This window comes from Anopheles maculipalpis, chromosome 3RL, assembly GCF_943734695.1.
Source record: "Anopheles maculipalpis chromosome 3RL, idAnoMacuDA_375_x, whole genome shotgun sequence".
NCBI classification, from domain to species: domain Eukaryota; kingdom Metazoa; phylum Arthropoda; class Insecta; order Diptera; family Culicidae; genus Anopheles; species Anopheles maculipalpis.
The window spans coordinates 65,768,155-65,794,606 of record NC_064872.1 but is presented as its reverse complement, the minus strand read 5'-3'; the positions used below and the strand labels follow the sequence as shown (position 1 = coordinate 65,794,606).

The 26,452-nt window shown below is 43.8% G+C and overlaps 1 protein-coding gene across 2 annotated transcripts in view; it reads left to right on the top strand.

Annotated features, from left to right (window-relative positions):
* LOC126561735 (semaphorin-2A-like) overlaps positions 1–26,452 on the top strand; it is a 624,320-nt gene that overhangs the window by 480,553 nt on the left and 117,315 nt on the right. For both annotated transcript variants that reach the window (XM_050218043.1, XM_050218042.1), the window contains one exon: positions 8,017–8,104. In XM_050218043.1, the coding sequence (XP_050074000.1) occupies positions 8,103–8,104 (2 nt within the window). In that variant the 5' untranslated portion in view covers positions 8,017–8,102. The remainder of the gene's footprint in view (positions 1–8,016; positions 8,105–26,452) is intronic.

Sequence of the window (26,452 nt, the reverse complement as noted above, 5' to 3'; positions counted from 1 at the left end):
TCGCGGTTTTACAGCTTGATTCGTTGAGCGTTTCTTTGTACAGCATCCCGTGGACTGTCATCTCGTTTTCCCATTTGAATTTTCTGCGATGATTTTATTTTATCTGTGATCCATTTTTCTTATTGCCGTACGAACAGCCTCGAGGATCGTTGTGATAATTGAGGAGAAAGAAAAAAAAAGCTCGTAACGATTGTAGTTGTCTCACTTTCACTGGTTGCGAGCAGCAGCTGGCCAGCAGGAATAAATTCCAATCGAAGTGTCGATTGTACAACATTTCATTTTCATTAGTGTAAAATATGATTAACGAGGTAACAATTGATATTGAGTGTTTAAAACGCGTGAACCATTTGCTCCTGGAAAAGGTCGATTGCTTTCCCGGGTGGCTTTTCCCACCCACTATTCCTACCCTGTTTTTGTGTTCCATTTTTAACATGCTTTCGCCATTGTTAGTGAAATTCGATTCGTAACTTCGTGCGTTTTTTTATTGTTGCTTTTACACTTGGCATCGGACAGTTACTGTTTTTCCTTCCAATTTTCCTCCATTGCGCCCCGTCCGTTGACCGTACTGTGCATTGCTGTGTGGTTTCGAATTACGAACGAATGTAGTTCGTTTTATCGGTCGTTCGTTTTGTGACGCTTTTTACCAATTCAGCGGAGCCGCAAGAGAGTGTAGTAATTAATCAAATGAAAATTATTGACATAATTGATTAACATTACCGTAGCCTGCCGCAGACGGATGCAAGTAATTTGCATACAAATGCAAACGTGGGCACAGCTGTGTACCACCCAACCCCATTATGTGACCAGCTTTTCCGGCCTACATTCAGCCGCACAAAGTGTTTCCTTCACTGAATGCCTTTTTCCTGGGTTGGCCATTAATCATTATTTCACCATGTTTGGGAGGTTTGGCTACGGAGGCGTGTAAAAAGTTTTGAAAAACAGTTTTTTTTTATTGTTGCCATACCATTATCTTGCAAAAAGGAGTGAGGAGAGCACATTTTTATGAACTGCCATTTTGGCCTTCCATCGCAATGTCACGGATAATGGACAGGTTCGATTCCATTTACCACCTTCACCACCAGCCACTTGGATTGTACCGTGCGTGCATTATGGTCGTTGTGCGCTTGTTGATTTTGTGGTAGAAATTTCGACACCGGTGGCGCTTGTTAAAACTGGATTGGTTAATTAAACTTTATCCACGACTTTTCGCAAGTGGTGGGGCGCAAGTCTCTGTTTGGAGGAGGAAAAAGAATTTTGGATATCAGGACCATTGGTAGCAGATGAAAATTTTGTAGAATTATTTTGTTTTTTGAAATGTAAATCAAGTCCATAACCAATTAATGTCCTAAATGTCTCAACGATAGTCGTCAGTTGACAGTGTATCCAGTGATTTTTTGAGTAATCCTGAGGTTCCTCTGAATGTCTGGTTTGTTAATTTGTAATGCAATGTATGGCTCTGGTGCCAGTTCGACGATCAATATATCGTGAAAACCCTTGCCAAGGAGGTTTCCAAAAAAAAAAACCCTCACAATTGCATCTTTCTCAGACTACATTCCGATTAAAAATTGAAAACTTGTTTTATTGCTTCAAGTGTTCTAATGCTTACATACTATATAAGTTGTAAAGCTACATTTACTATTCTTTCAGAACTTCTAGCGTTCCTATCATCTGGCGCCTGAGAAGCATACAGATAATGATGTATTAAATAAACTTGCAAGCCAACCACAGCATCCGACACCCCGGAAGCGAACTTAGGTTTCTAGTGAGAAGGACTGCCTACCTATTCGTCAACATTCACCAAACATTCTCCTCCTACCGGCAGTCAGTCAGCTCTAGTCGAAGCCGCCAACCGGATATAGACACCTGGATGGAATACTGAGTGGGTGACTACCCCCTGCCCTTGGCAGCGCGTCTCCTTGATTGATGGAAAGCCTGGGCTACCGGTGGCTCAAAATAAAAACGTGCCACCGGCCGATTTGATGAAAGTGATGGAACCATCCCAAAAAATGGATGCCCATGGAAAGTGAAATTCGAAGCTTTACACCGTACTACGTAGAAGCAGCCAAAAGATGCAGAAGATGTTCAAATGCTACGGGAAAAAACTAAGGGTTTTCAACTTCGCTTAGCTTGTTTGAAATATTTCCGTAAAGGCCGGTGGTAACTAGACGATCCGGCGTAAATTTCCACTCCAGTATTCTGCTCAGGATTTCATCACCTGCTCAGCTGTGCGTGAGGGAAAAGTGCCGCCAGTAGCGATGAAGGTTGGAACTTTTTTCGAATGGCAAAACGGCACGCACGACTCCAATACCATCAGCACTCACAGTGAGTGGAGATGTTAAAAGCAGCAAAATCCTTTGATAATTTTCGTCTCAGATACATATACACACATGTTTGCGGAGGGCCACCATGGCGGACATTTCACGTACGCACGCTAAAAGAAAGGCTTTTTCCTTCTTTCAGTGCCTTCTACCCCTTAGCATCGTTCGGAATGGCAAGATATTTGTTCTCATTTCATCCGGCAGTGAAGATAGAGGGTTCCTTCTGTGTGTCTTGGCTGTGTGATGAAAGGTTCCACAGATCTCTTGGTGGGTGTGTGTGTGTTTTACAACGAAAACAGGATCTTCGCGGTTAGCTTTCGGTCGGACTGTTTCGAGTCTTCGTCACAATTTTTGTGGCAACCCGTGTAGTTTTGTACACCGTTTGCTTATGCTTTCGAAGCACGTCGGCCGTATATTGACTGTTCCACCATCTGGCCCACTCGCCAAAATGGCACGGGAAAGCTCTCACGAAAGGTAGGAATGTGCTTACCGTTTTACCTTGCCACAAGCGGTGCAGCAATGATGATGAGGATGCCGCTTCGATACTTTATCGCTTCCGTTCCGTTTCGCTAGGTTCGAAAATTGAAGGCAACTTTTAGACAGGTTCACTCTCTTCCGTCTCTCTTTCTCTATGTCTCGTTGGATACCTGTGCACGTTTAGAGCATGCCGATCACATCCCCCAACTGTTCGAAACGGAGCGACGTTGCGTATGTTTTATGCAGCGCGGAAAACACGAAACAAATGGAGGAAAACTAGCATCTTTTAAATTTCCCTCGCAATGATGCATGATGTTTGCCCGGGTTTGCTTGTTGCCGGCCGGCCTGTTTCGCTAGATTTCTCTCCCCAGTACCATCCAGTGCACCCTTCTCCAGCCTTTAAGATGATGAATTTCCCAGCACGGACCGAAGATCATACAGGGCTAAGTACATGAAGTACATCGCATCGCAAAATGGATTGGCTGCGGATGTTTTGTTTGTTTTGGAGATAGCGAGTATCAGGTGAACCGTTTGGACGATATTTCGGATGTGTACTCTTTGCAAAGGAAATTGTTTTTCGATTATAGTTGAGAGGATGCTATATGCATATATGCAGGAAAGAGGGTTCTAGTTTATGCAAGATCTCTTTTTTCATAGATACATTCTGTGCTATCCTTGTGCAATCCACCAATGTTTGATCTAAAAATCAATTTCTTCAAATTTTAATCACGTACATCGATCGGAAAATTATATTTGCGCCCTACAAGGGTTTAATCGATCAAGCTGTATAGATTTTTAAAAATTGTTTGCCTTACTTGTAGTAAAATAAATTGTGCTCGTAGCGATAATAGTGATCTATTCCCCCTCGTAATGAGGACTGACTACCCAACTACGTGATTTTAACAAGTCTAGTGTAGCGTGTTGACGGAGCTACTACTCGCTTGAGTGTCTTTTGTATAAGAGAATCTTTATTTCCGTTTCACTTTATACTTGTAAACTATTCAAATCCTAACCCTATTCTGGATGCTATTATGTCTGTTTATGGCCGGCATAGCCTTGAAAGTCGTTAGGGAAAAGAAGTTATCTTACCAGCTTGCGTTACCTTACCTATCCAAGCTTTCCTGATCACAAATCTTGTCGACCCCAACTCTACACATCCCTTCAAGAACTTCACACTATTATGAACTCACATTCTTGAAACAATAAGTTGGAGATTTTTAGGCATTGCTTGTACTCTTGATGAAGGAAAACTCGTCAAATTGAGCACCAGTTCTTAATTGAATTACAATTGAATCATCAGAATTAGAATGGAATTGAATTCTCAGAGGTCCCATTTTTATACAAATTAAACCAAAACAGCACAAACTTATCCACTACAGAACTACAACAAATGTAATGACAACATATTTGATGATTATTTCGTTAAAACAAACCCAACATTCAATCTAAAATGCTCTTATTAGTACAGAACCGCATCAGCAACAGCCGAATGCAACATTATTAATGTACTCTTGTTATGTTTGGTCGTTTTCTTCTCCGTTCGGCAAGGCAGCGCAAAGTTTACTGCAAACTTTCGCAATTGACAATTTTGTATCTCCTCTACCCTGTGCCTTCTGCGTCCATTGGTGCAACTATGTGTTTTCCCATTTTCACTGCTTATTGCACTTGTCATTGCTGCGTCCAACGGGGAGTTGGGTTGTCGCAGAGATAAGAAGGTAAGTCCGGTCGTTAAACAGCCCGGAAGTATTTGCTAAACGACTGTTTATTCTTCGAACGCCACAATCGTTTCTGTTCTTGTTTGTCTCGGTTTGTGTGTGTGTTTATGAATGCAATCATTTTCCAGTCATCTTGCTTCTTTGGTGCTTCTTTGCAGGCGGAAACTGAACGCTTTTTGGACAACTTTTCCCTTCCATTTCAGGTCGTTTTTGTTGTTCGCTGAAGGAATATGGCACGAAACTTTCACGCTTTTTATCTGGACGGTATATAAGAGCGGATGGGTAAGAGGAGTGGGGACGAACCCCCGAAGCGTTGGGATGTGCGTCGGTGTCGACCCCGTTAATAAATTGTCTTCATTTATCAACCAACCGCCTCCTGATGGTGAAGGAATGAACACTCGCCTGTTGGTTGTGTTTGGTGTCGTCGAGCTCTCGCTCAACTGCGCTCTGGTGGTGATGGTGGATCGTGGGTGGTTGTTGATTAAGGCAAAATACGAAAAAAAGGACCAAAAATAACATTCTTGAAATTTTGCGCTGGTTCGCGGGTGCGTGTGCGTTCACCCATCGTCAGAAGATAAAAGACCTTCGCCTCGAATTACAATTTTTGCTTCGTGGAAAATTCAAAGAAAGTGGTTCATCACAGCAGCTCACAGGACACTCCTTGTGTGCAATCAATTAAATGAGCCACGGTTTGGGATGGCAGTGCCCCAGACGTTTGCTACTTCACGAACTGATGTTCTCAGTCACCACGATAGCATTAAGGGACACTAAAACGGTACGCCCATCAACGGCATTAAATGCTTTAAATAGTGTGACAAACCGCTAAATCGATTTATTCCGAACCGATGAGCAACAAGAACGCGTTGTGTGCGCGTGTACAGTGTGGGAGGGGTGAAAAGCTCCATGATGATGATGCGCTCAAAGAGCTATACGACCCGTTACCCCAAACCCGACCAGAGATAGCTGCTTAATGAGCCTCTGAAGCGTTATTTTGCTACCCTACACACAGCGTATCGTTTGCCAGTTGAAGTGGGTTCAATTAATTAGCAAGACTCTTTACTCGAGTAATTGATCGAATCGATTTGGATAAAAATAAATTGTCCGAGATGCTGCTTTAAAGTAAAAATGAAACAACAGCATCAGCTTACAATGTCTTTAATGAATACTTCAAAACGACTTTAATGCACGTTCCAAAAAGAAACATCATCATTTGAAGCTGTTTCTTCCATCTGGTCGTACCGTACGTTACAGGCTGTCCACTGTTACAGCGCTCCAATTGCAGCAGTACGAGAAATCCACCTTTCAATGGACTTTTCTCGATGATACTATCGCTTCCAAGTCAGTTTACAGTTGATTACGGTTTCGATAACTTCAGCTGCAACTGTCCCGGGTAGAGTGGAGCGAGAACTACTTCGTCTGTCAAGCGCAAGACGCGCACATAAAACGATCGTCTCACAATCTCCAGACTCTGCCGTGCGGTCCGGTTTGTGTCGTCCATTTCGATTGGAAGGATTTTCTTTTGCCGAACCGATCTGCCCGGCCCTTCAAGCGACATCTTGCTACTTGCTTACTTTTGTGGCACGTGTGGTTCGCGTACTTGAATGTCGATGTCAGCGCGCTTCCACGTGAACGAGCACACATGGAAATGTGTGAAGATTGGGCGCAGCGTTGCTCGGTCTGTCGGTGCCCTTTTTGCAAACCACACATGCTTGACGATTCGCACAGCCACACTTTAATCACAGTCTAGACGAGGATTCTGTAAAGTCTGCACCGAAGAGGACAAGCTCGATGATGCTGCTTAGGTTTCCCTTGGACACTCGCATCCTCAAGATGGTCCGCACACACGCACACGCCCAGACACACGGTTGTCAATATAGTATTTTCTGGTTTTGGTTTTCCGGCTTTCGGAAGGAAGTTGTCCAACCGGAACACTTGAACAGGAAACACTGTTATCTTCCAAGGCACAGCCTTTGCCAGAATAACCATGGCGATTGGAATCGAAATCCAATATAAGACAATTCCCAGATGACGGGTTCCCAATCATTCTGGGATGTGTGTGAGAGGGAGGGAGTGAAAGACACCCCCGACTACGTTTCTCCAATTTTCCCGAACCACTGCATCGATACTTTTCGGTTTTCGCAAAACCGCCCACCGCGTGTTGTGCAGTTTCGTGACACAAACAAGTCCGCACATGAGACCACGATGGCTTAGACAAAAGTCCTTCTTGTTCTCTCCCCCCCACCGGGAAGCATCGGGGACGAGTGGGGCAATGTTGTTATGTGCACGGGTTAGTACGGTCCATCCGTGCGTTATTAGATCCAATGGGGATTCGGTCGTACACCAGTGTTCTCTAATGGAGCTCCTAAAAGCAAACCCCCGCACTCAATTGCTACCGAGCTTTTGGGCATTCGATAGAGGTAATATTCGGTTCGTATAACGGGGTTTCCAATAGTGCTGTTGTACTCCTGTGCGATTACCATTCGACCGTTGTGATACCGAAACTACCCCACCAAAAGTGACCTGTTTGGGGTCATTAGATGGCAACCACTAAAACGATCCTCTAGGTTTCGTCCCTAAAGATTTTACCCAGTATTTCGTGGGGGTTTCTCTTCCTTGTTGCCGTCAATAATGTAATGTGATTTCTTCATCTTTTCCCGTGCATTGCGCCACACATACCACGTGCCAGCGGATAACACAATGCCAACACGCGCAGAAGAACAACCGCTCACTGGCGGATACCGTAGCCGAGCAGAAATTGTCTCGCAGTGCTGTGGACGATTTTTCTGCTTCGTTTTGGAGGTGTAAAAGAAGCGTTTTCTGTAATGGATTTCTTTATTGAATTTAATGCATATTAAATGAGCTACGGCCATCCGTCCGCGTTCGTCCGCTTTTGGGTGAGTGTTTTGTGAGGCAGATGGACAGCGTAGTATATCTCGATGCGACTGATATGCGGCAAATCTATAAGTAGGTGCTGCCCATGCTACAATCCACTCGAAACGGTCTGCCATACCCTGTTGCTGATTGGCGTCTTCAGCTTTCCTTTACCGATGAGAACAGTAATGGATAAATGGTGTCGTTTTCCACGCGATAGATTTTTGCCGTCAAGTCACCCCAGTCAGTTTGTATTGTTATCGTACTTCCAGGGGGGTTTTTTTACGTGCTCTACGTTCTATATTTAGGCAAGAGTCAAAGGGGAAAAAGATGTTTGCATGATGAGGATATATCCCTTCGGAAATCGATTGCATTAATTATTAATGGTCAGCGTCGGACGCATAAAGACGCACCGGTGTATCGCTCGCAGAAGCAGCACCAAGCGTTGGTAAAAATAAACACATTAAATCGAACCACAAGGCATAGAAGCTTGTGGTGGATTTAATTAACTTGGTATGGTTTTATGTCTGGCCGTTGTTGATTCTGTCTTGCTTTAATCTTACGATAGCTTTATTGACTACTTTTACATAAACATTAAATGTTCTTTAACGTCTTTTTGTCTTCTTTTCTTGCAGATCACGTCCGAGAGTTTCAGTGTGGGAAGTTCTATTACAGAACTTTTTACCTGGACGAAGAACGGGACGCTCTTTACGTTGGTGCAATGTAAGTAAATTCAGCAAATACGCGTTCGAATAAGAAATACATTTTAAGGCTTGCTTCAGAAGAGTTTTTGCAGAATTTAAGTTTGAAAAAAAGGACGCAAAATTTCAGTGACCAAAACAAAAATCCTCACAACTCGAGGCCCCCCGATGGCACTTTCGGTTAAACGATCTCGAATGTAACCGATACGCTTCGGTTGCGTTTCGATTTGAGATTAGTTCTTACGTGTTGTAATTTACTTTGCACCTTTTTGAAACCACTCCCGATCTGTCTCTCTTTCTCTCCCGGCGAAGAAACGGTCCCCAAAGGTTAATGGAAAAGTAAACAGCATAGCAAAACGAAATCATTTCCTGTCGCAATTTTGCGTCGGTATCCTCTGCCCATGCCCCATGCCTACAGGTGCCATTATCACCATTTTCAAACAAACCCACCTTGAAAAGATCAAGCATAAAGGAAGAAATTACGAGCGAGTGCCGCGTGAGACACAGCGAGAGCGCAACTGAAGAAGAAAAAAGAAATCCGCCCGAATGCACAAAAGCTTTAAGTACATCTTAATGTAAATTAGATTTTCACCGCGTAGCGTCACTCAGTTTATTCTATTTTTTTTTCTTCTGGTGCTTCTATCGATGTCATAAAAGCTGTGAAGCGGAGTTTTTTCCCCCCTTCTCTTGTGCTCGTGCTCACTTACTATAAGAACATGCCGGCACTTTGCCGGAGATCAAACACGGCGAATCGCGGCCGGTGCTATCATAGTTGCGGTGTCGCGATTTGCTGCAGTATGTATCTTTTGCGTTGATTTTTTTGTTGTTGCTGTTGCTCCCTCTGCTTTTCCAAAGTGGGGATGTTTTTTTTACTTCTCTTTCTTCATTATGCGGCTAAAGGAAGAGTTTTTCCGAGAGAAAACGGAGAGAAAAATAATGCGAACGAAAAAAAAACGCAATGATTTCAAAGAACCTTTTTCCCACTGAACCTGCTGCTGGTAGCAGTGTACTGCATCGCTTCATCCTTATCAATTTTCTCAGCAGTGGGAGCGCAGACGATAGTGGAATATCAAAACGCTTCGGCAAACGAAATTAAACATTCATAAATTGAAAAAGATTTTCCCTATCGCGCGCGTGACAGTCGGCTGTGGCCTGGTCGGTATGCTGGCGCAGGAAATGGGCGACTTTTCTTGTCACTGCTGTGTTCCGGTGCCCGCTTGCCGTTTCGTTTAGAACGTTATTTTCGGCGGTGTAAGCAATGAAGTTTTGGCAACGGATTCGTTCAAGAAACTGTTTCGATATTTTGTTGGGTGAGAAATGAATAAAAACGTGACCGTTGAGTCGTAGATGCTGCCTTCCATTCGTTCTGCGACATGTTTTGTTTGCGAAAATCTTTCTCGTGAGTCCAAAAATTCTAGAAATGGGGTTTAGATTGTTGGAAAATTGTGTGCAAATTTATTTAATCAAATAAATAAGCTTTGCAAACAGCAGACATTAAAAAGGGTTACATGACAGCTTCGCCACAAAATCTGCGCGAGAACAAGAAAGCGTATGCGCGTACATGCCTTTCTGTCTGACTCGGATAATCAAATCCGTTAATTTTCAACTATTCTCCCTGAAACAACTCATTATTCATTAGATTGGTATTCTTTCAGTGTCTTTCCTGTGAGGCACACGTCACAGGCTGCCGTCTAGCCGCCTACTTCTTCGTGGGTGGTTTTTATCACTTTAAATCCGTCTGCTTTACTTCTTCGACACGTTTCACTTATCTGGAGGTGGTATCTGTCAGCCATACCAGCAGCAAACCATTCCCTGAAAATGTCTGTGATAAAAGCGACACAAGTTTGTGCATCGAAAGTAGCGCGCGCAGTCTTTGAGACATGGCACATCGTGCGATGCGGAAATCTTCGGTCTGTCAGAGTTTTTCCTCGTTCTCCTTCCACCGTGGGTGACAACTTTTACCAAACGCTTCGGCTCACTATTAACCATCCCGGTGAAGGAGGAAAAGTCTAAGCACGAGGAAAAACTTTGCACCCAACTTTACAACCCGCGGAAGAGAGTTTATGGTGTTGGTACGATAAAAACCAAAGCGAAGTCTCATTAATAATTTTATTCAACCATAATTATATTATGAAATGAATTCGCCGTACTCGAAAGTGCGCAATTTCCATCGGATCAAGGCAAAGAAATTGAAGACACAAACCATACAAAAAAAAAAAAAAATCGGGAAAATACAAACCCATTCCCAAACCAACACTAGTACACACTGTTCCTTCACAAGTTGACACTCTGGTTCGGTGTACGCACTAGCTCCCGGGAAAAGCAAGCAGTCAGACATGCTGATTCGGTACCCAAAGTACCCAAAAATATGCTCAAAACTGTCACTCCCCAGACGTTTTCTATGGTTTTTTGTGCTTTCTTTCTTTGCGGCAAAGCGCTTCATCGGATGCCTTCTAGCAGAAGGCAGCAGGAGAAAGTTTTGTTAGTTAAGTTAATGTAGTATATGAGCCGTAACGCAGCATATGGAGGAGCTGGAAGGTGGAGTGATGCAATAGAATTGCATCTGCGTTGCGAAAGACGGCGAGAACGTTTCTCCGGTTTTTTTTTTCGCCCTCCGTGGGAGTATAATTTCTCGGCACTAGTTTTTTGGTACGCAAAAGTTGCCCATGTTGGGGCAAGTGTTAGTTCGATGGGAAACAACGCAGCCACTTTGCAACAAACAATTTTTCACTCATTTCTTGGTGAATTTTTCAATAGATGACACTGATTTTCCGCTCCGAAGAGATGAGCCGTGGTAAGGTGTTTTTGCTCTCGCAGCCTGTCGGAACCTTGCGACGTGGTTTGAATAATTGAAGCTTTAATCTCTTAATGCCCTCCTACTATCCGGGCCAAAAGATGGTTCAGATTTTAATTGAAATTTCCTGAAAGTTTAAAGTTGTTTTATACATTATTCCTTATCTGTGCTAGCTATAACATGAGCTAAATTATAATGGATTTGTGTTAAAACATTCTTACATTGTTTATTCTTATTTGCTTCGAGTTGTTAAGATCTCTTTTCACCTCTTTTATTGTTACAATATAAAGCATCACTTGCTCATCGTACTTTATTTGAAATCTCCTTAAACGACGTTAACTACAATTCTTTTCATCTTCATTCATCACCTTATTGAGTGTTGATGACACTTTGTTACTTCAAAGGGGGACCACATTTTGCCACGTGCCTTCTCCATCCCCATCAACCGGGTTACGTGTAAAACTCCTTTCTGTGTGCGCGTGTGCTTCCTACTCCAGTGGTCAAACAGGAAAATGATCGTCATTTCCGTTACGGTCGTTGGTGGTCATTCCATTCCGACAACCATTTGTGGAGGATTAAGGCCCCCAACCCTTCTCCCCCCCACTCCTCCAACACATCGCACCGTTCGTTGTGTAGGGATTGCTTGGATTTAAGTGAAAATTAGAAGAAAAACTCCTCCGTGCCAGGGTTTCCTGGCCCGGATTTTCATATGTGTGTTTAAATGTGAGCTAAACAAATGCGTGCATGGAACGAGCGAACGAGGCGAAACGAGACGAGTGCCTGCCCTGTGTATGTGTGTCCGTCAGGGATTGTTGAAATTCCGGTCGCGTGCGTTCGTCCCCTCGGTCGGCTTTGAAGTTCCCTGCCAGGGTTTGGTTCCGTCACGCCACGGTGGCTGCGTGCAGAGACAAGTCGTTTCGTTCCACCAGCCCTGCCCGTCTCGATCGCCCATTTTGGTTGCCGAGTCTAATTGAATTTATTTTTAATTACACTACCGCACACGTTCCTATGTTCAGCGTTGGGCACGTGTTGTTTTAGAAACCTGGAAGTCTGGAATAAAAACTGCATCGCACCTGAAATCCTTAGCGTTCCTATGTGTGTTGTTACAGCGAACTCCACCAACTCCTGGAAAGAGCAGCTACGTTGAACGATTTTTGTGTAAATATCTTCACGTTGCGCTTTATCCAGATTGGTCCTACACCATGTCGGGAAATACCAAAAAATCTCTCTCTCTCTCTCTCTCTCTCTCTCTCTCTCTTTTTCGTGGGCTCCTAACGTTACTACTAGTAATGTCCAAGCAGTACCCACTCTCCCGATTGCTCTCCCGACAGGATATGCAATGCGAACCGTTCCGGAAATAATTGCGAAACTCCCTTCCACTGTGCCTGCAATTGGAAGAAGTCCTCCTATTAAGTTGTTTTTTTTAGTGTGTGTGTGTGTGTGTGTGTGTGTGTGTGTGTGTGTGTGTGTGTGTGTGTGTGTGTGTGTGTGTGTGTGTGTGTGTGTGTGTGTCGTCATCGTTTAGTAATGGCAGTTTGTGTTGCAATTCCTATCCCATTTTCCAAACAGGGTGACCATCACTAAATGGAGGTCGCTTGGCAAGAACAATTTCTCCGGTTGTAATGGAAGAAAAAAACGAACCGACAATGGGGCATGGTATCGGGTGGCGTGTGGGTTTGAGTGTGCGACAAAATTTTACACCATCCTCACCTGTATTACATGGCATCCTGTGCCAGCGAGCCGTAGGAACGCAGCAGTAGTAAACATACACAACAATTAGTGGTTTCTATTGCGCTGCGCTGTGTTTGCTGATTGTGCGGTATCAAGATTGTTGTTACGGGTGGATTAATTGGAGTCCAACGTTGCGCTAATGAGCGACAATCACCAGCAGCTCGGCACATTGGGTTGTGTACGCACAGTGGATGTACGACCCAGGCCGTCGCATGCATGCGCCTTGTATGCGCGCGTGTTGCAGTGTTTGGGCCTTGTTGATAAATGGCTTTGCTTTATCGAAGTTACAGTTTACTATAAATCGGAGCCCGGGTGAGAGGCTAAGAGTTTGAAACTGAGGGTGCTATGAAAGCAATTTTTCTTGCGGTTTTTTGCCTTCTGTCTAGGTTGATTCGTGACGTTATGCGGTTGGTGGACGTGTCATGACAACAATTTCCCGTACTGCAGGGAGTCATTTTCGCCATACACTAAACCGAGTCTGACAGGAACATGTGATAGTGTTAGGGATAAGTTAGATATTTAAAGTTTTATCTGGCTTTAATCAACACTGAAAAGACAGCGCGTAATTGACACATTTAAAGAATAGCTATTTTGGCGGAGAGCTTCTTGAAACTAAGCAAAAGGAAATCGTAAACCTGATGTTGCTCATAATTTCTCCTGCCAAGTACTATTGAAAATATCCTGGACTTGTCTGATGCTATCACAATTACATTATACAAGAATGTATCCATCAAAAAACAATTAAAGCCAACTGAAACGATCTCCGTTTGAATCAGATTGTTGGACGAAAATGAACCTTTTGTTCTATGAAACAATTTCACATCCTTTCCCGTACAAATCTCGGTGCATCTCGGTTGGATACCAGCAGCGAATCAGTTTGGATGGATTTTTAATGCTGTTTGCTTTACTTTCTCCATCAATCTAGCTACACTTATACACACTCAGCAATCTTCCAGTTTTTCTCCTTATGGCTCTTTTATTTTTCACATTTATTTTCACCCACACATTTCAAATGGTTACGTGATTTTGCATCTTACCGGGGCGCTGATTCGATGGGACGCATTTTTATTTCCTTCACTTGTTTTACGATAGCGACCACCCGCTAACACATTCCGCTTGTGAACACAGCTTGCGAGCTGAGCGTCTCGAGGTCGGGAAAGCTTTTAGTTCAGCGATTTATGCCGCAACGAGGTTTTCAAACATAAACAAACATTTAGCCACGCGTGGAACAAGCTCAGGGTTTTGCGCGACTATATACGGTCTGTGCGTTTATATTACTACTGTCGCCCTTTTACACGCTGATGATGATGGAACCGAAGAGACCGGCCCCTGTCCGTCGCACTGTAAAATATGGTGATTTAATTTTACTACACTTGCCCCCTCACGTTTTTGTGCGTGTCACACACACACATTCCACTGCTTTCTCCAATGTCCTCTTGTTCCGTCTTTGAGCAATCATTTGCCCTCTGCCAAGAGTTGTTTAAAAACCGAGGAACGCATCATCACAGTGCCATGTTCCCTGGTTTCAAGATTTGTTTTACTGCTTGATGGCGTCACACTCACTTTTATGTGCACGGGCGTGGAGCGGTTCTTTGTGTCTGTGATGTAGAGTCGTAGAATGATTGTTTTCGCCTCATAAAAGTATTCTTGATCATGAGTTAGCATAAAATAAAGCCCAACCCTCCACCAACCTCTAACGTTCGCGCAATGATGCACCGTGATGTGACGGATTCGATGCAAAACACTAGAACACTCATGTACTTAGCTTGAATGCGCAAGGTTTATTACTGACAGGAGGAATCTGCAAACAAGGAGATTTTTCGTAGCATCTTCTTATCGGTTGAAGTATAAAAATAGCATTTAGATTTTTGAAAAACCCTCGTACCTTTCCCTCAGTCCCTTTCTTCGCCATCTAATCATTACGACAAAGCGGATCCATCGTGATAAAATCTCATTCCCGGACCGATTTTATAAAATAATTAAAATTACCTTCGTTAAACGGCTGCAGGGCTGCAGGGAAAACGCTCTTCACACACCGATCACATAGACGTGCGCGTGTAACGCAGCAACCCTTCCGGATAGCGGACCGAGGATTACGGAAAGTATCAAATTCCTTTCTAGTGATTCATCCTTTAAACGAACGCTTTCGTTGTGTCTGTTTCGTGTATAGTAATTGAGCGTAAGCCAGCGGGAAAAGTGATTTGAAAAATGCCTTCGCTTTGTTCTGGCGGCAACACACATTTTCACAGTCAGCCAGACCTAGCCCTGCGAAAACACGTGATAGAAGATGAAAATGATGATGAAAGATTCCAACCCTCCTCGATTGTGGCTTAACGTGGAAGGTTTTACAAAGTATTGTGTTACCAATTAAGATCTACTGAGATGCTACAAAGAAATTTAAAGAATAATCAAGTATCACGCATGTTTGATATGAATTTTCGAATGGCAAACAAAATACATGTTTTTTTTTAGTGAAATGGAAATTATCTTCCATTTCTTAAGCTTTTCTCCTTATATTTTTATATTCATTTGAGTTTTACACACACTATTTTTGTTTCTCTCGTTTGAAGAAATGATTTTTTTTTTTTTTTTTTTTTTATTTATAGAGGCTTTGAGTCTTAGAGACTTCATTCGCCTCTCTACTGTAAAAAAAAAAAACTGATTTAATACAAACAAAACTACAAAACTATTGCATATGTGGCTTAAATATTATGGAAAACTATTGCGATTGTGGCGTATGGTATTGGATAAGTTACAACTATTGCTTAAATTTCTTTGTATAAATTACTGATGTGTAAAAATCTAATAAGGCGGTTCTGCTGAAGTTTGTCGGGTGAAAGGATTGTCGTGAGATCAGTTTCTAGTTGGCAGGTGGCTCGGTGTGTCGTGTATCCATGGCAATCGGTGAGGATGTGGCGGACGGTGATGTCAACGCCACAGAAGTTACAAAGTGGAGGACTGGATTTTTCTAGGAGGTAAGAGTGTGTAAGGCGGGTGTGACCTATACGGAGGCGGGAAAGGACTCGTTGGATATGACTGGATTTGGTGTCTTCCCATGAAGCGGTGTTGTGCTTGATGGGACGGAGTTTGTTGCTGAGGTCTACGTTGTACCAGGTGATGTTCCAGTGTTGGGAGATGATGGTGTTGGTGAGGCGGATGGCATCACGGCGTGAAAGTATGTTGTATGGTTCGTCAGGACGGAGCCGACCATCGTTGGCAAGTTGGTCGGCTTTCTCGTTTCCAATGATTCCGGAATGACCCGGAATCCAACAGAAAACGATTGTCGGGGATACAGGTATGGAGTCTAGGAGCTGTATGTGGGGGTCCTTCGATGTGCCGTGTTCGAGGGCAGCCAGAACGCTGGCACTGTCGCTGAAGATGACGTTTGGTCGGTCGGTCTGTAGTCCTTCGTCGGCGGCTAGTTGCATTGCTATTGCTTCGGCGGAAAAGATGGAGGTGTGGTTAGGAAGTTTGATGGCGCAGTTGTCCGTGGAGGAGTGGATCCCACAACCGGCTGAGTCCAGATGAACGGAGCCGTCTGTAAAAATATGATGAAACTGTTTGTATTTAGTCTGTATTAAGTGTGTAAAGGTACTATTGGCGATGTGGCTGCTTTTTCCGGTTCCCCGGAGAGAACTTTTAAGTTCCCAGTCTATGACAGGTGTACGATAGTACCAGGGACGAATTCCCTGGCGAGTGGATTGGATGATCGGTGGTAGCTGTTGGTTGGTGAGTGTTTGTAGTTCTGCATTTGCTCTGGTGATGAGAGCAGTTACGTCGAGTCCTTTCTCAAGGATCCGAGCTGCAGCTGCGACTAATCGGTTGGTGATGGTGTGTTGCATAGGAAGGAGGCCGCTTTCGCAGAGGAGGGAGTTGATCGGACTGGTGACAAATGCACCAGTGGCATAGCGGATGGCGGTGTGGTAAGCAGGTGCTACTCTCTTCTCGAAGGTTGCTCGTTCGCGTGAAACAATCTCGATGCCGTAGAGCAGTTTGGGTAGGAGCCAAGCGTTGATGATGCGGTTTTGGGTTATGCGAGAGGCCCGAGCTTTGCCGGCTCCGAGCATCCGGAACAGGTTCAGCCGGTTGTTTGCTTCCTTTTTAGCTCTGTTGGAATGAGGAATAAAGGAAAGGCGACTGTCGAAGGTTACGTCGAGTATGTCGGCAGTCCGTGCGTTGGGTATTTGTGTGTTGTTGTATTTGATTGGTCGACGGTTTTTACAGGGAGTGTGTTTACAAATGTGGAGGATTTTGGATTTAGTGTGTGATATTTCATAACCTGTCTTTCTCGACCACTGTCGAATCCTGTCAACTCCTGTTTGCAGGTGTTTACGGGATTCGCAAGCAGAACGAGAAGACGAGGCCAGGATAATATCGTCTGCGTAAAGGAATGCTTGGATTTCTGAAGGAATAGAGCAAAAAAGGGATTCCATGCTAATGAGGAAAAGAGTGGGAGAGAGAATGGCACCTTGTGGGACGCCATTCTCCAATGTGTAGTGGTTGGATAATTCGGTTCCTATTAATACTCTAAATGTCCGGTCCGTGAGGAAGCTTTCAATAAACTTGGTTAAAAGTCCACCAAAACCCCAGCGGGACAGCTGTAGAAGGATGGCATGACGCCATGTCCGGTCAAAAGCTTTGCTAAGGTCTATTATTGCTAGGTCTATGTGGTGTTCGTTACTTGTGGCTTTATCTAGTAAATCGTCCAGTCTGGCAAAGTACGTTTCCGTACCCCTACCACACCGGAACGCATGCTGGTTATTGTTGAGGAGGTTGCGATCTTCTAATTCCTGTGTTAGTCTACGGTTTACCATCCTTTCCAGCACCTTAGCCATACAGTTAAGGAGCGAAATTGGACGGTAATTATCTATTTCATTAGTGGGTTTTTTGGGTTTGGGGATTGGGACTGTTAGGCTAGATTTCCAATCCGCCGGAATATTCCCGGCAGACCAGATACTATTGTAAATATTAAGGAGTGTTAATTTAGCTTGAGGAGGAAGGTGTTTAAGTAAAGGATAACCTATGTTGTCAGGGCCTGAAGATTTGCCCTGACATTTGCTAAGTGCCCAGTTTAGTTCTGCTATCGAAAATGATCTATTGTATCTATGGTCAGTGGCATCTACTTGGGGAATTGACATTTTTTCGGTTTTGAGTTTGAGTCTGCGGAATTGTGGTGAAAAATTGTCGGTAGCTGAAACGTTTGCAAAGTGTTTTGCAAAAGCTTCAGGTACCTCAACTGGAGGAATAATAGTAGAGGGATTGGAAGGTTGATTAAGTATTATAGGAGCGTGGGATTGTTTGTTACGGCCCGAGAGCACACTCACCCGTCGCCAAAGCTCCTTGCAGGTCAAGAGAGGGTTGACATCAGTTACAAACTGATTCCAACTACTCTCTTTCGCTGCGCGGATGGCTTCTTTGGCAGAGCGATTTGCTTCTCGGTAACGTTCCGCTAGGATGGGAGTAAAGAAGTTATCTGGGATAAGATTAGCCCGGCGGAATCGGCGTAAGGCAGTGCGACGGGCTTTAATGGCCCGCGCGACTGTCTCGTTCCACCAGGGGACGTTTCTACGGGAGGATGTGTTACCTTTGGTACGGGGGATACTATGTGAAGCTGCTATTTCTATAGTTTCTACAAAGCGGGAGATAGGAAGGATTTCGTCAAGAGGAAGATTGAAACGTATTTCGGTTTGATACTTTTCCCAATCAGCCTCCTCATATTTCCAACGAGGTCGTACAAGGGACGGCTGAGAGCGAAAATGACTGTGGATGAAAAGTGGGAGATGGTCGCTGTTGTGAGTGTCTATGTCCACGTCGACACGCAAATGTGGTGTCATGGAAGATGACGCTATACAGTAATCAAGGATGGTTCCTTTGCCTGTGGAAGGGCAAACGCGGGTTGGGGTTTGGTTGTAGAGAACTTGCAAATCTACGGTAGTGAATAAACTATCTAAGAGGTTGCCGCGGGAATTGGTAAGCGGACAACCCCAGGAATTATGTTGGGCGTTAAGATCTCCAATGAGAATCAGTGGAGGGGAGAGCTGGGAGAGTAGAGCAGGAATATCGTTTTGTAGAGGAGGTAGGTTGAGAGAAGGAGATAGATATAACGAAGCTACGGTTGCTTGAATCGGGGATGCTATTTCTACTGCTACCGATGGAATGGTGGTGGCTAGTCTAACTTTTTTAGTGGGAATATGTTTAAGAACACCTAAACATACATTGTGGTGTGGGATGGTAGGATGAATGTTAAAGAACCAGTTATAGTTATTGAATGGAGTGTTAGATAGAGATGGAATTTGTTTGGTTTCCTGTAGAGTAATTATGCTAGGATTGTGCTTGTTAATAAGGAGTTTTAATTCATCTATGTTGGATTTAAGGCTTCTGATATTCCAGGATAGTGCGAAAATAGGCGTATGATTAGTGGTATCTATGGAGGTTGGGGGAGCGCCCGTAATAAATTGGGATTGGGGTAACGGTGTGTTTAGATAGAAAGAAGCGATGAAATCGGATCATACTATCTAACTAGGTTTTTTCTTCTTTTTACTACTTCGGGAGGGAGCTGGTGGGGCGGAAGGGATAGCAGTAGGGTTAGGGATATGAGGAATGAGAGGGATAAGGTTCTTGGGAGTGTTAGGGGTTTCCTCTTCCGAGGAGGGGGAGCCCTTATTCCCGCGGGCTCGCTTGCGGGTGGTAGAGGAGGTGGTGGAGGCTGTGTCTTCAAAGTCGGTCAGAGTAGAGTCAGTTTCTGTTTCTGTTGAGTTTTGTTGTTTCTTGTTCATTTTGCTGATTTGTTTAACAAGGTTGTCGATTGTCTTTTGTTGTGCGGCTAATTGTTTGGTCAGTGTTTCCATGGTTGTTAGTTGTTGTTCGATTTTGGCTTGGAGGGAGGTAATGATAGCGTCTTTTTCGTCAGTTGTTGTGGTTTGTTGTGCGTATGTTAGTCGTTGTTGGACAGGGGAAGGAACTACGGGGGAGGATACAAATCTACGAGCTTCACCGTACGAGCAGTTGTTGTCTACTTTATATTTAATTACCGCTTCTTCCTGCTTGTATCGGGGACAGGAACGGGAGAAGGCGTTATGGGGTCCTTTGCAGTTCACGCATACGGGATCGACGATACAGTCTCCGTGGGCAGGGTTACCGCAGTTGGAGCAGGATTGTGCTACTTTGCAACTCATCTTTGTATGTCCATAATGAGCGCAGTTGTAGCACATCATCGGTTTTGGATAGTACGGACGGGTCGACACTTGCAAGGCACCGAGGCGGATAAATGCTGGAATCTTGGTGGCGGCAATACGGAGCAGGAAAATATTGGTGTTAACTATTTCATTGTTAATTTTCCTGGTGAAACGGCGCACAAACTCTACTCGTTGGTCTTTCAGTTCACTGAGAATCGTCTCATCACTCTCGTCTTTTAGGTCCGGGGAATATATAACGCATTGAACACTATTTAGGGTTGCATGGGGTGTCACTGTCACAGGGGTTCCGTCGACAAGTTTGTTCAGGGATTGAAGGGTGGAAAATTGGCGCTCACTACGGGTCTTCAAAAGTAGTTTCTTGCCACTGTCGATAAGTTTGCCGGGCTCTGTTAGATCACCAGCAAAAGAGGAGATGGATTTACCGACGATGAAGGGATTTTTGGGTAGGGGTGATCCGTCACATGTTTGAAGCACTAAGAACTTCATGTCTCCATGCTTATTTTCCTTGTCTATAAAATGCGGCATGGTCCTCTCATTACGAGAGGGGCCGCCGAGAGGGGGAAAATCCCTCTCGAGGGAAGGTGGGCCTGGCATATCTATGCCGGGCCCAGGAAAAAAGGAGTATTGTCCGTTCACTTCACAAATAAAATTATGTTGCACTGCCCACAGAAAATAATTATTTCACAAAACACCCACAAAAAAAATATTATTCTTGAACGCACAGGCACACACTTTAAGAACAATAGTCCGGGTATAACTTAAAATAAATGTGCTATGTAGCACCCCACAGCACACCACTGCACACCACGTTACCCCGTGCGCTTTACCCCGGGGTACAAAATCAACGGGTGAAAATGTAACCAGAGTATACAGGTAACAAACACTGCACAGCACAAGGGACACAGTACACGGCACACAGCACAGCGAAGCAGGGTACACAACACAACAAAAATATCACGACAACAGGATATGAGCAGGAGCACGAGAAAAACACGTCCGATCAGGTCGACTGTCGCAGTAAGAGTGGTGTTTGAAGAAATGATGCCATTTGAATTGGAAATGAAAAATACCCTGAAAACACCATTTATTCTTCATTTCCATTTTTAAGAGCTAATAAAACTCCCATAACCATGCAAAGGGTGTGCAAATAAATTAATATTGAACAAATTTATATTCAATGATCCCGATGTTTTCTAAAAGTGCTATATTCCCGTTTCGAAAAGCGGGCGCAAACGTTATCTGCATGCCTATAAGCCACAAAACCGGAAACGATAACCGTTTGCTTTATTCCCACCCATTTGCAGCCTTTTGACAAACTTTCATTTGCAAGGCCATAAAAAGAAGAAGCATTGGCTTCGGTGGCAGCCCCATAGAACTTATCCTATTTTTGCAACACTAGCGCGCTATCGGACCAGGTAATCGGCCGCAGCATAGGGAAGCATAATGCATTCAACCGGTGCCGGGATATGGGCAGCAAAAGGATGACGCCGACAGTAACCGGCAGTATGTAAAACTCATTTAATCAACATATTGTTCATTCGGGTGAAGCAATAACAATAAAGAGCTTCCGAAGGTCAACCGTTCGGTTCTCTGGAAGCATATTGTGACCCCCAGCGGGATCATCCCTAGCACCAAAAACGCCTGTAAAAAGGGAGCAAAAAACACCCATTTCGATGGTGCTTCGATGGTTCGATTCGCTTACATCGGCTGGTCAATGTGTGTTTTTCCTATTTTTTCCCCATATTTCTTCCTTGTTTGAAACGGTTCTAGAATTTTGGTGGAAGATTTCCCCAACGTCAGCCCGGTAGCTCCTGCATTGGAAAATTCGCCCGTTTAGTCGGTTCCCCATTCATAATCCCTTGCTGTATGCCCTCCAGGGGGATGAAAGAGGCCCAAAGTTTGCTCCACCGGAAAATTTAGTTTGTCCGATCGAAAAAAGGGAAGAAAAAAGTAAACCAATCCTTCTCCTCCCACGCTGTTCCGCTCGCCGTATCGATTCCCGATAACACACCATTACTAAACCCCATAAACCATCGGGTTAGGGTTAGAAAGAACACCATCAGGATGAAATAAGAAGCCTGGTAGGGGGCCCACTTGAAAAGAAAACGAGACTAAAAGGATCTCTGGATGGATGACACCTATTTGCTGTGAATAAAAACTGTGCCCCCGCATTTACAAATGGCGATGGAAATGGGTGGATTGGACCGAAAAAAAGGCGACATTAAAAAGGCTTTTTCCTATCGCCAACTCCACATCCCTCATCAACAAAAAAAAAAAAAAATGGTGGGGCCCACCGAGCGCTTTCGGGTGCGTGGGTGCGGGCCTGTTATGGTAAGAACTGCGTTAAAGCGTGAATAACGTCGGAAGGGTTATTTTTGATTGTGTCCGAAGATAACAAAACAAAAAAGGAAGCAACTGGGAAAGGCGTATGGCGAGGATCAATCCTACCCATGTACGGGAAGAGTGTGTTAGTCGGATGAATTAAAATCGTCTCCCTTTCCGTACAAACATGGTGGACACAAGGTGTGCGCATGAGTGCGTACCAGGGATAAGCGAGAAAGGGGAGACAGCTTTAGTGATTCATTGCCCACCACAACATGGGCAGCATTATTGGGGAGATCATCATGCCCAGAGAGACACCCCTCCCCACCGATCTACATGATAAGGGATAAAATTTCCTTTTGTGCGAGATGAAGGTATCCTCCTGTCGGGCGAATTGTTCGATCCTCACCGCAGGCGATGACTCCGAAGAGGGTGTGAATGCGCTCCGACAGGATATACAGTAAAATATTCGGCCACCTTTAACGCGCAGTGGAAACCGTGCACTTGGAAAATGTGGAAAAATGCTTCACCTTCAGTGTGTGAAAGATAGGGACGTATTGGGATGATGAAAAACTACAACACAAAAGGCAAATCAATTTTCCGCTGCTCTGCATTGCTCTGCTTCCGGTTATTCGCACCCCACCTTTATTTCTGCTCGATGTGGTTGTCAATCTGCCGCTGTTGGGAAAAGGTTTTATGAACGAACTGCCAAACCCTTTTTGCTTGCACGCGCGTGTATTCTCTGAGTACCTCCTTAAAACGACCGAAACAAGCGTGCGAAATTGTACACATGTGTATACACAGGTCTTCGATCACCATTCCTCTCGGAGTGCCCGGTGTGAGTCCAGTACCCCTAAATCCCACTTTACCACCTTTTCGTGCAAATTTTCCTAATCTCTTTGGATTTTTTTTTTTTTGGCGCGTCCTGGGTTTTCCCCTTTTCGCTTGCTAACCAAACAGTCCCATTCCTACTAGTCCCGTAGATCGTTCGGAGAAGAAAAGCGCTTTCCTACCTAATGAATACAAATCGTTTTTCTCTCCCGCCTCCCCCTTTTTTTTGGCCACTTTCCAGGCGCAAAGCAAATGCGGATAGTGAGAAATGGGAATTTGGAACAAAATTCTTCCTCTTCTTTGTCATTTCGTTTCATTTCGCTGCAACGGGAGAACCGGCGCGATGTCTTTAATGTGAATCCACCAGGTATAAAATGGGTTTAAATGGTTTTTTGGGAACGCGTCGAAGGATCTCGCGTTCACCTGGGCACACTCATTCAAGGAAATGAACGTTTGCTTTACTGCAGACAATGTTGATTTTCTTCGTTGCTGGCTGGGAAATGGACATCGACTGAAAGCACTGCTGTGAATTGTGTTCCGTCGTGGAGGGCAGAGTGTGTGTAGCATTGCTCCATCAAAGCTGGATTGCTGTGATGATGAGGCAGGAACTCGGTATTAAGAGTGTCATTTGTTTCGAAAGGATAAAGAAACATAAAGCGAGGGGGAAGGGAGGGAGGCCTGTTAATGAAAATCTCTTCCAACAATGATGGTATCTGTCGGCTGTGTAAGATACTGCTGCAAAGATAGTGGCAGCAAGATGCAACTAAATGTTTTTATTCTTCTGAGACGAAAATTCATTTCCGGACAAGCGCTTTACAGCTTTACAAGAGATTAAGTTTTATCTCGTCGAATGGGGAGCGGGAATCATTATACAACCATCTATTTGTTGGTGCAAAAAAAGGGGTTAAAGTTAATTATTTGCAGCATTCAGCAGTTGACACTTAACTATCACCTGGCACATGGTGCAAAATACAATTAGAACTTTTCAGCTGATCATAATAAGTAGCAAGATTAAGTAATTTATTTTCCTTTTCAAACTTCATGTCCAGATCATTCTACATGTTGTCTAGTTCTGTTTTTACCAGCCATAATTTCTTCTGAGATGATTACAACGGGATACCACTCGAACCATTCCAATCAAACAGCACCCATTGATTGTTTGTTGATCGGTTTGGACATTTATGTTACCTTCCCTTAATCTCCCATTTGTCTTCATTGCTTGCTCGTTTGCTGTGGGTTTCAACGTATCCCTCGTGTACTTGTTTTTTTTTTTTTTTGTGTGTGTGTTACTCACTCTGTCACTATCACTTTCCGTTTGCATTGATTCTTTGACAAGCAGATTCAATCTGACAGCAGGAGGTTGTTTGGTTGCTTCGAAGGGACAACAACGAAAAAATCCATCTCTTCCTGCTGGGGGAACGGATCGAGCAGCAGCTTGTTGGACATACAGGGGCTTTTTTTTTTGTCTAACTCTAAAAGATAACGATCTTTCCGACGAGACTCCTGCTAACTCCTGAGGGGAATTTAAGCTAAACTCGATATCCTCTCGTGTAGTTTTGTAAGTGCGCGCTGATATCCTTATATGGATTTTTTTTTAGGCTTTAATGCAACACAAACAGATGCATCAACACCCCAAGCAAAGACAACGCAGCAAGCAGTCAACCCTGGGTGGCGGTGTGGAACATGACGAGAAGAAATAAAAGAGTCCTTAAACGGATTAAATGATCACGAACCACCTATTGCCCTTGCGCTTCTTCAAACTACCGACAGTTTGGGATTTCCGGCAACAAGATAGAATCAGGGACAGGATTTACAAAAAGACACAGAAAACACACACACATTCGTTCACTTTCTCGCTTATCAATTGCACTCAATCTTTTTCCTTCTGTGGCTGGCACCGAGCAGAGTTGGCTGGTTTTTCCATTTTGCGGCGCCTCCAGTTCCATGATGGTTTTATTTGGCTCTTAACGATGCTGGCCATCACCTATAACACCGTGCCCTGGTGGGCAAGCGGTTTTTTTGTGGTTGTGCCTGTACTATAATTGTGTTGTCGCTTTTGTATGCCACAAGTAAGAACCACGAGGGTGTTTTTGGCGGGGTTTAGCCTGTGAAAATTGGTTTAATCATTTTACGCGAGTCACACAAAATCTCTATCTCAAGACGGCTTTGGGTGCGTTACTTGGCTTGGCCGTTTTGTTTGGGGATTTTTGATTTGGGTGAGGTTCTTTTGTTGATGAACTGTGAATGGGACGAAGGAAGACCGTTTTGTGATGGAGAGAGATTTTAAAGAAGGGGGAGCTACGAATGCTTTTATCTTAAGTATTTTATTGATAGCATGCTTTATTTAAGGGAGGTGCTTCAACAGAAAGATTCCAATCGGGTGTTTTTAAGTGTTAAGAATGGTGAAAAATGATTTTAAATAACATGTTGATTGAAATGAAGCTTCAATATTATGAAGAAGTGCGAAGTATTGTACGAACTTCAAGTTATTCAACTTGTTTTCTTTACTACATTTAATCAACCGGAAACGGGAAGGTTTGTTCACAATATGATCTCTTTAAGATGAAGTCCTCTTAACGTTCAACGCTCCAAACATCCATTGAATCCAAGCAAAAGGAATAAAGCCTTCTTTTTCATTGATCAAATGCTACCGCCCGGTTGGTGGCCTAATTCGATTTATGCTAATTTTACGATTTTCAATAATCATTCCTTCCGCCATACTGAGCACACAGTCGAAGGAATAAAAAGATCTTTGCTCCGCGCTACTCGTCCATCTTGGTGCCAGATGCTGCTCTTCATAATTGAGAGTCGATTTTATCAATTTCAACTTCTTCACACATATATCCCGACCGTGTCCAACGCACATTTGCCTCAACAGTGGTGCATTTTTTTTCTGTTATGCCAAGCGTAAAAGAAACGAAACGGAGCTCAACGGTAAGATGTAAAGTGTGTCTTGAAAGTTTGGCCATTGTTTTGGCGTGCACAGCTTCCCATCTCGTCCATGATCCTTAATCACCATCAGCATCTGAGTCCTCAGAAACTTAGGATAAGAGTTTCGCGTTTCATGTCTTTCAGCTTGCACGGAAAAGAATTTTAAGCTCTGGTTTTTTTGTTTAATGCAAGAACAAACACTTAGTGCGTTAGTAGTAGTGGAAGTGATTCAGCATTTCCGGTTCAATGACTTGATGGTTTGGAATTCGAGGAGAGACAAACTTCTCGTGTGTGAAATGGAATTTGTTTTAAGTGCTATAAATGAGACAACTTAGGTCATAAGCGATACGTATCCCTTGTGTGGAAGTATGTGTCGTGATTGAATTGTATCTGTATTTCGATAAGGAATACAAAGCATTCTTGTACCAATGTGTCATGAAGGAACTTATCTTCACACCATCGTTATCAGTCCAGGATAGAAATGTAGAAGGGTCTCTGCTATTCTACATCAAAGATTTATTTTCCTTGACGAGCTTATTAATAGGCATTATGGTTCGGTTCAGCA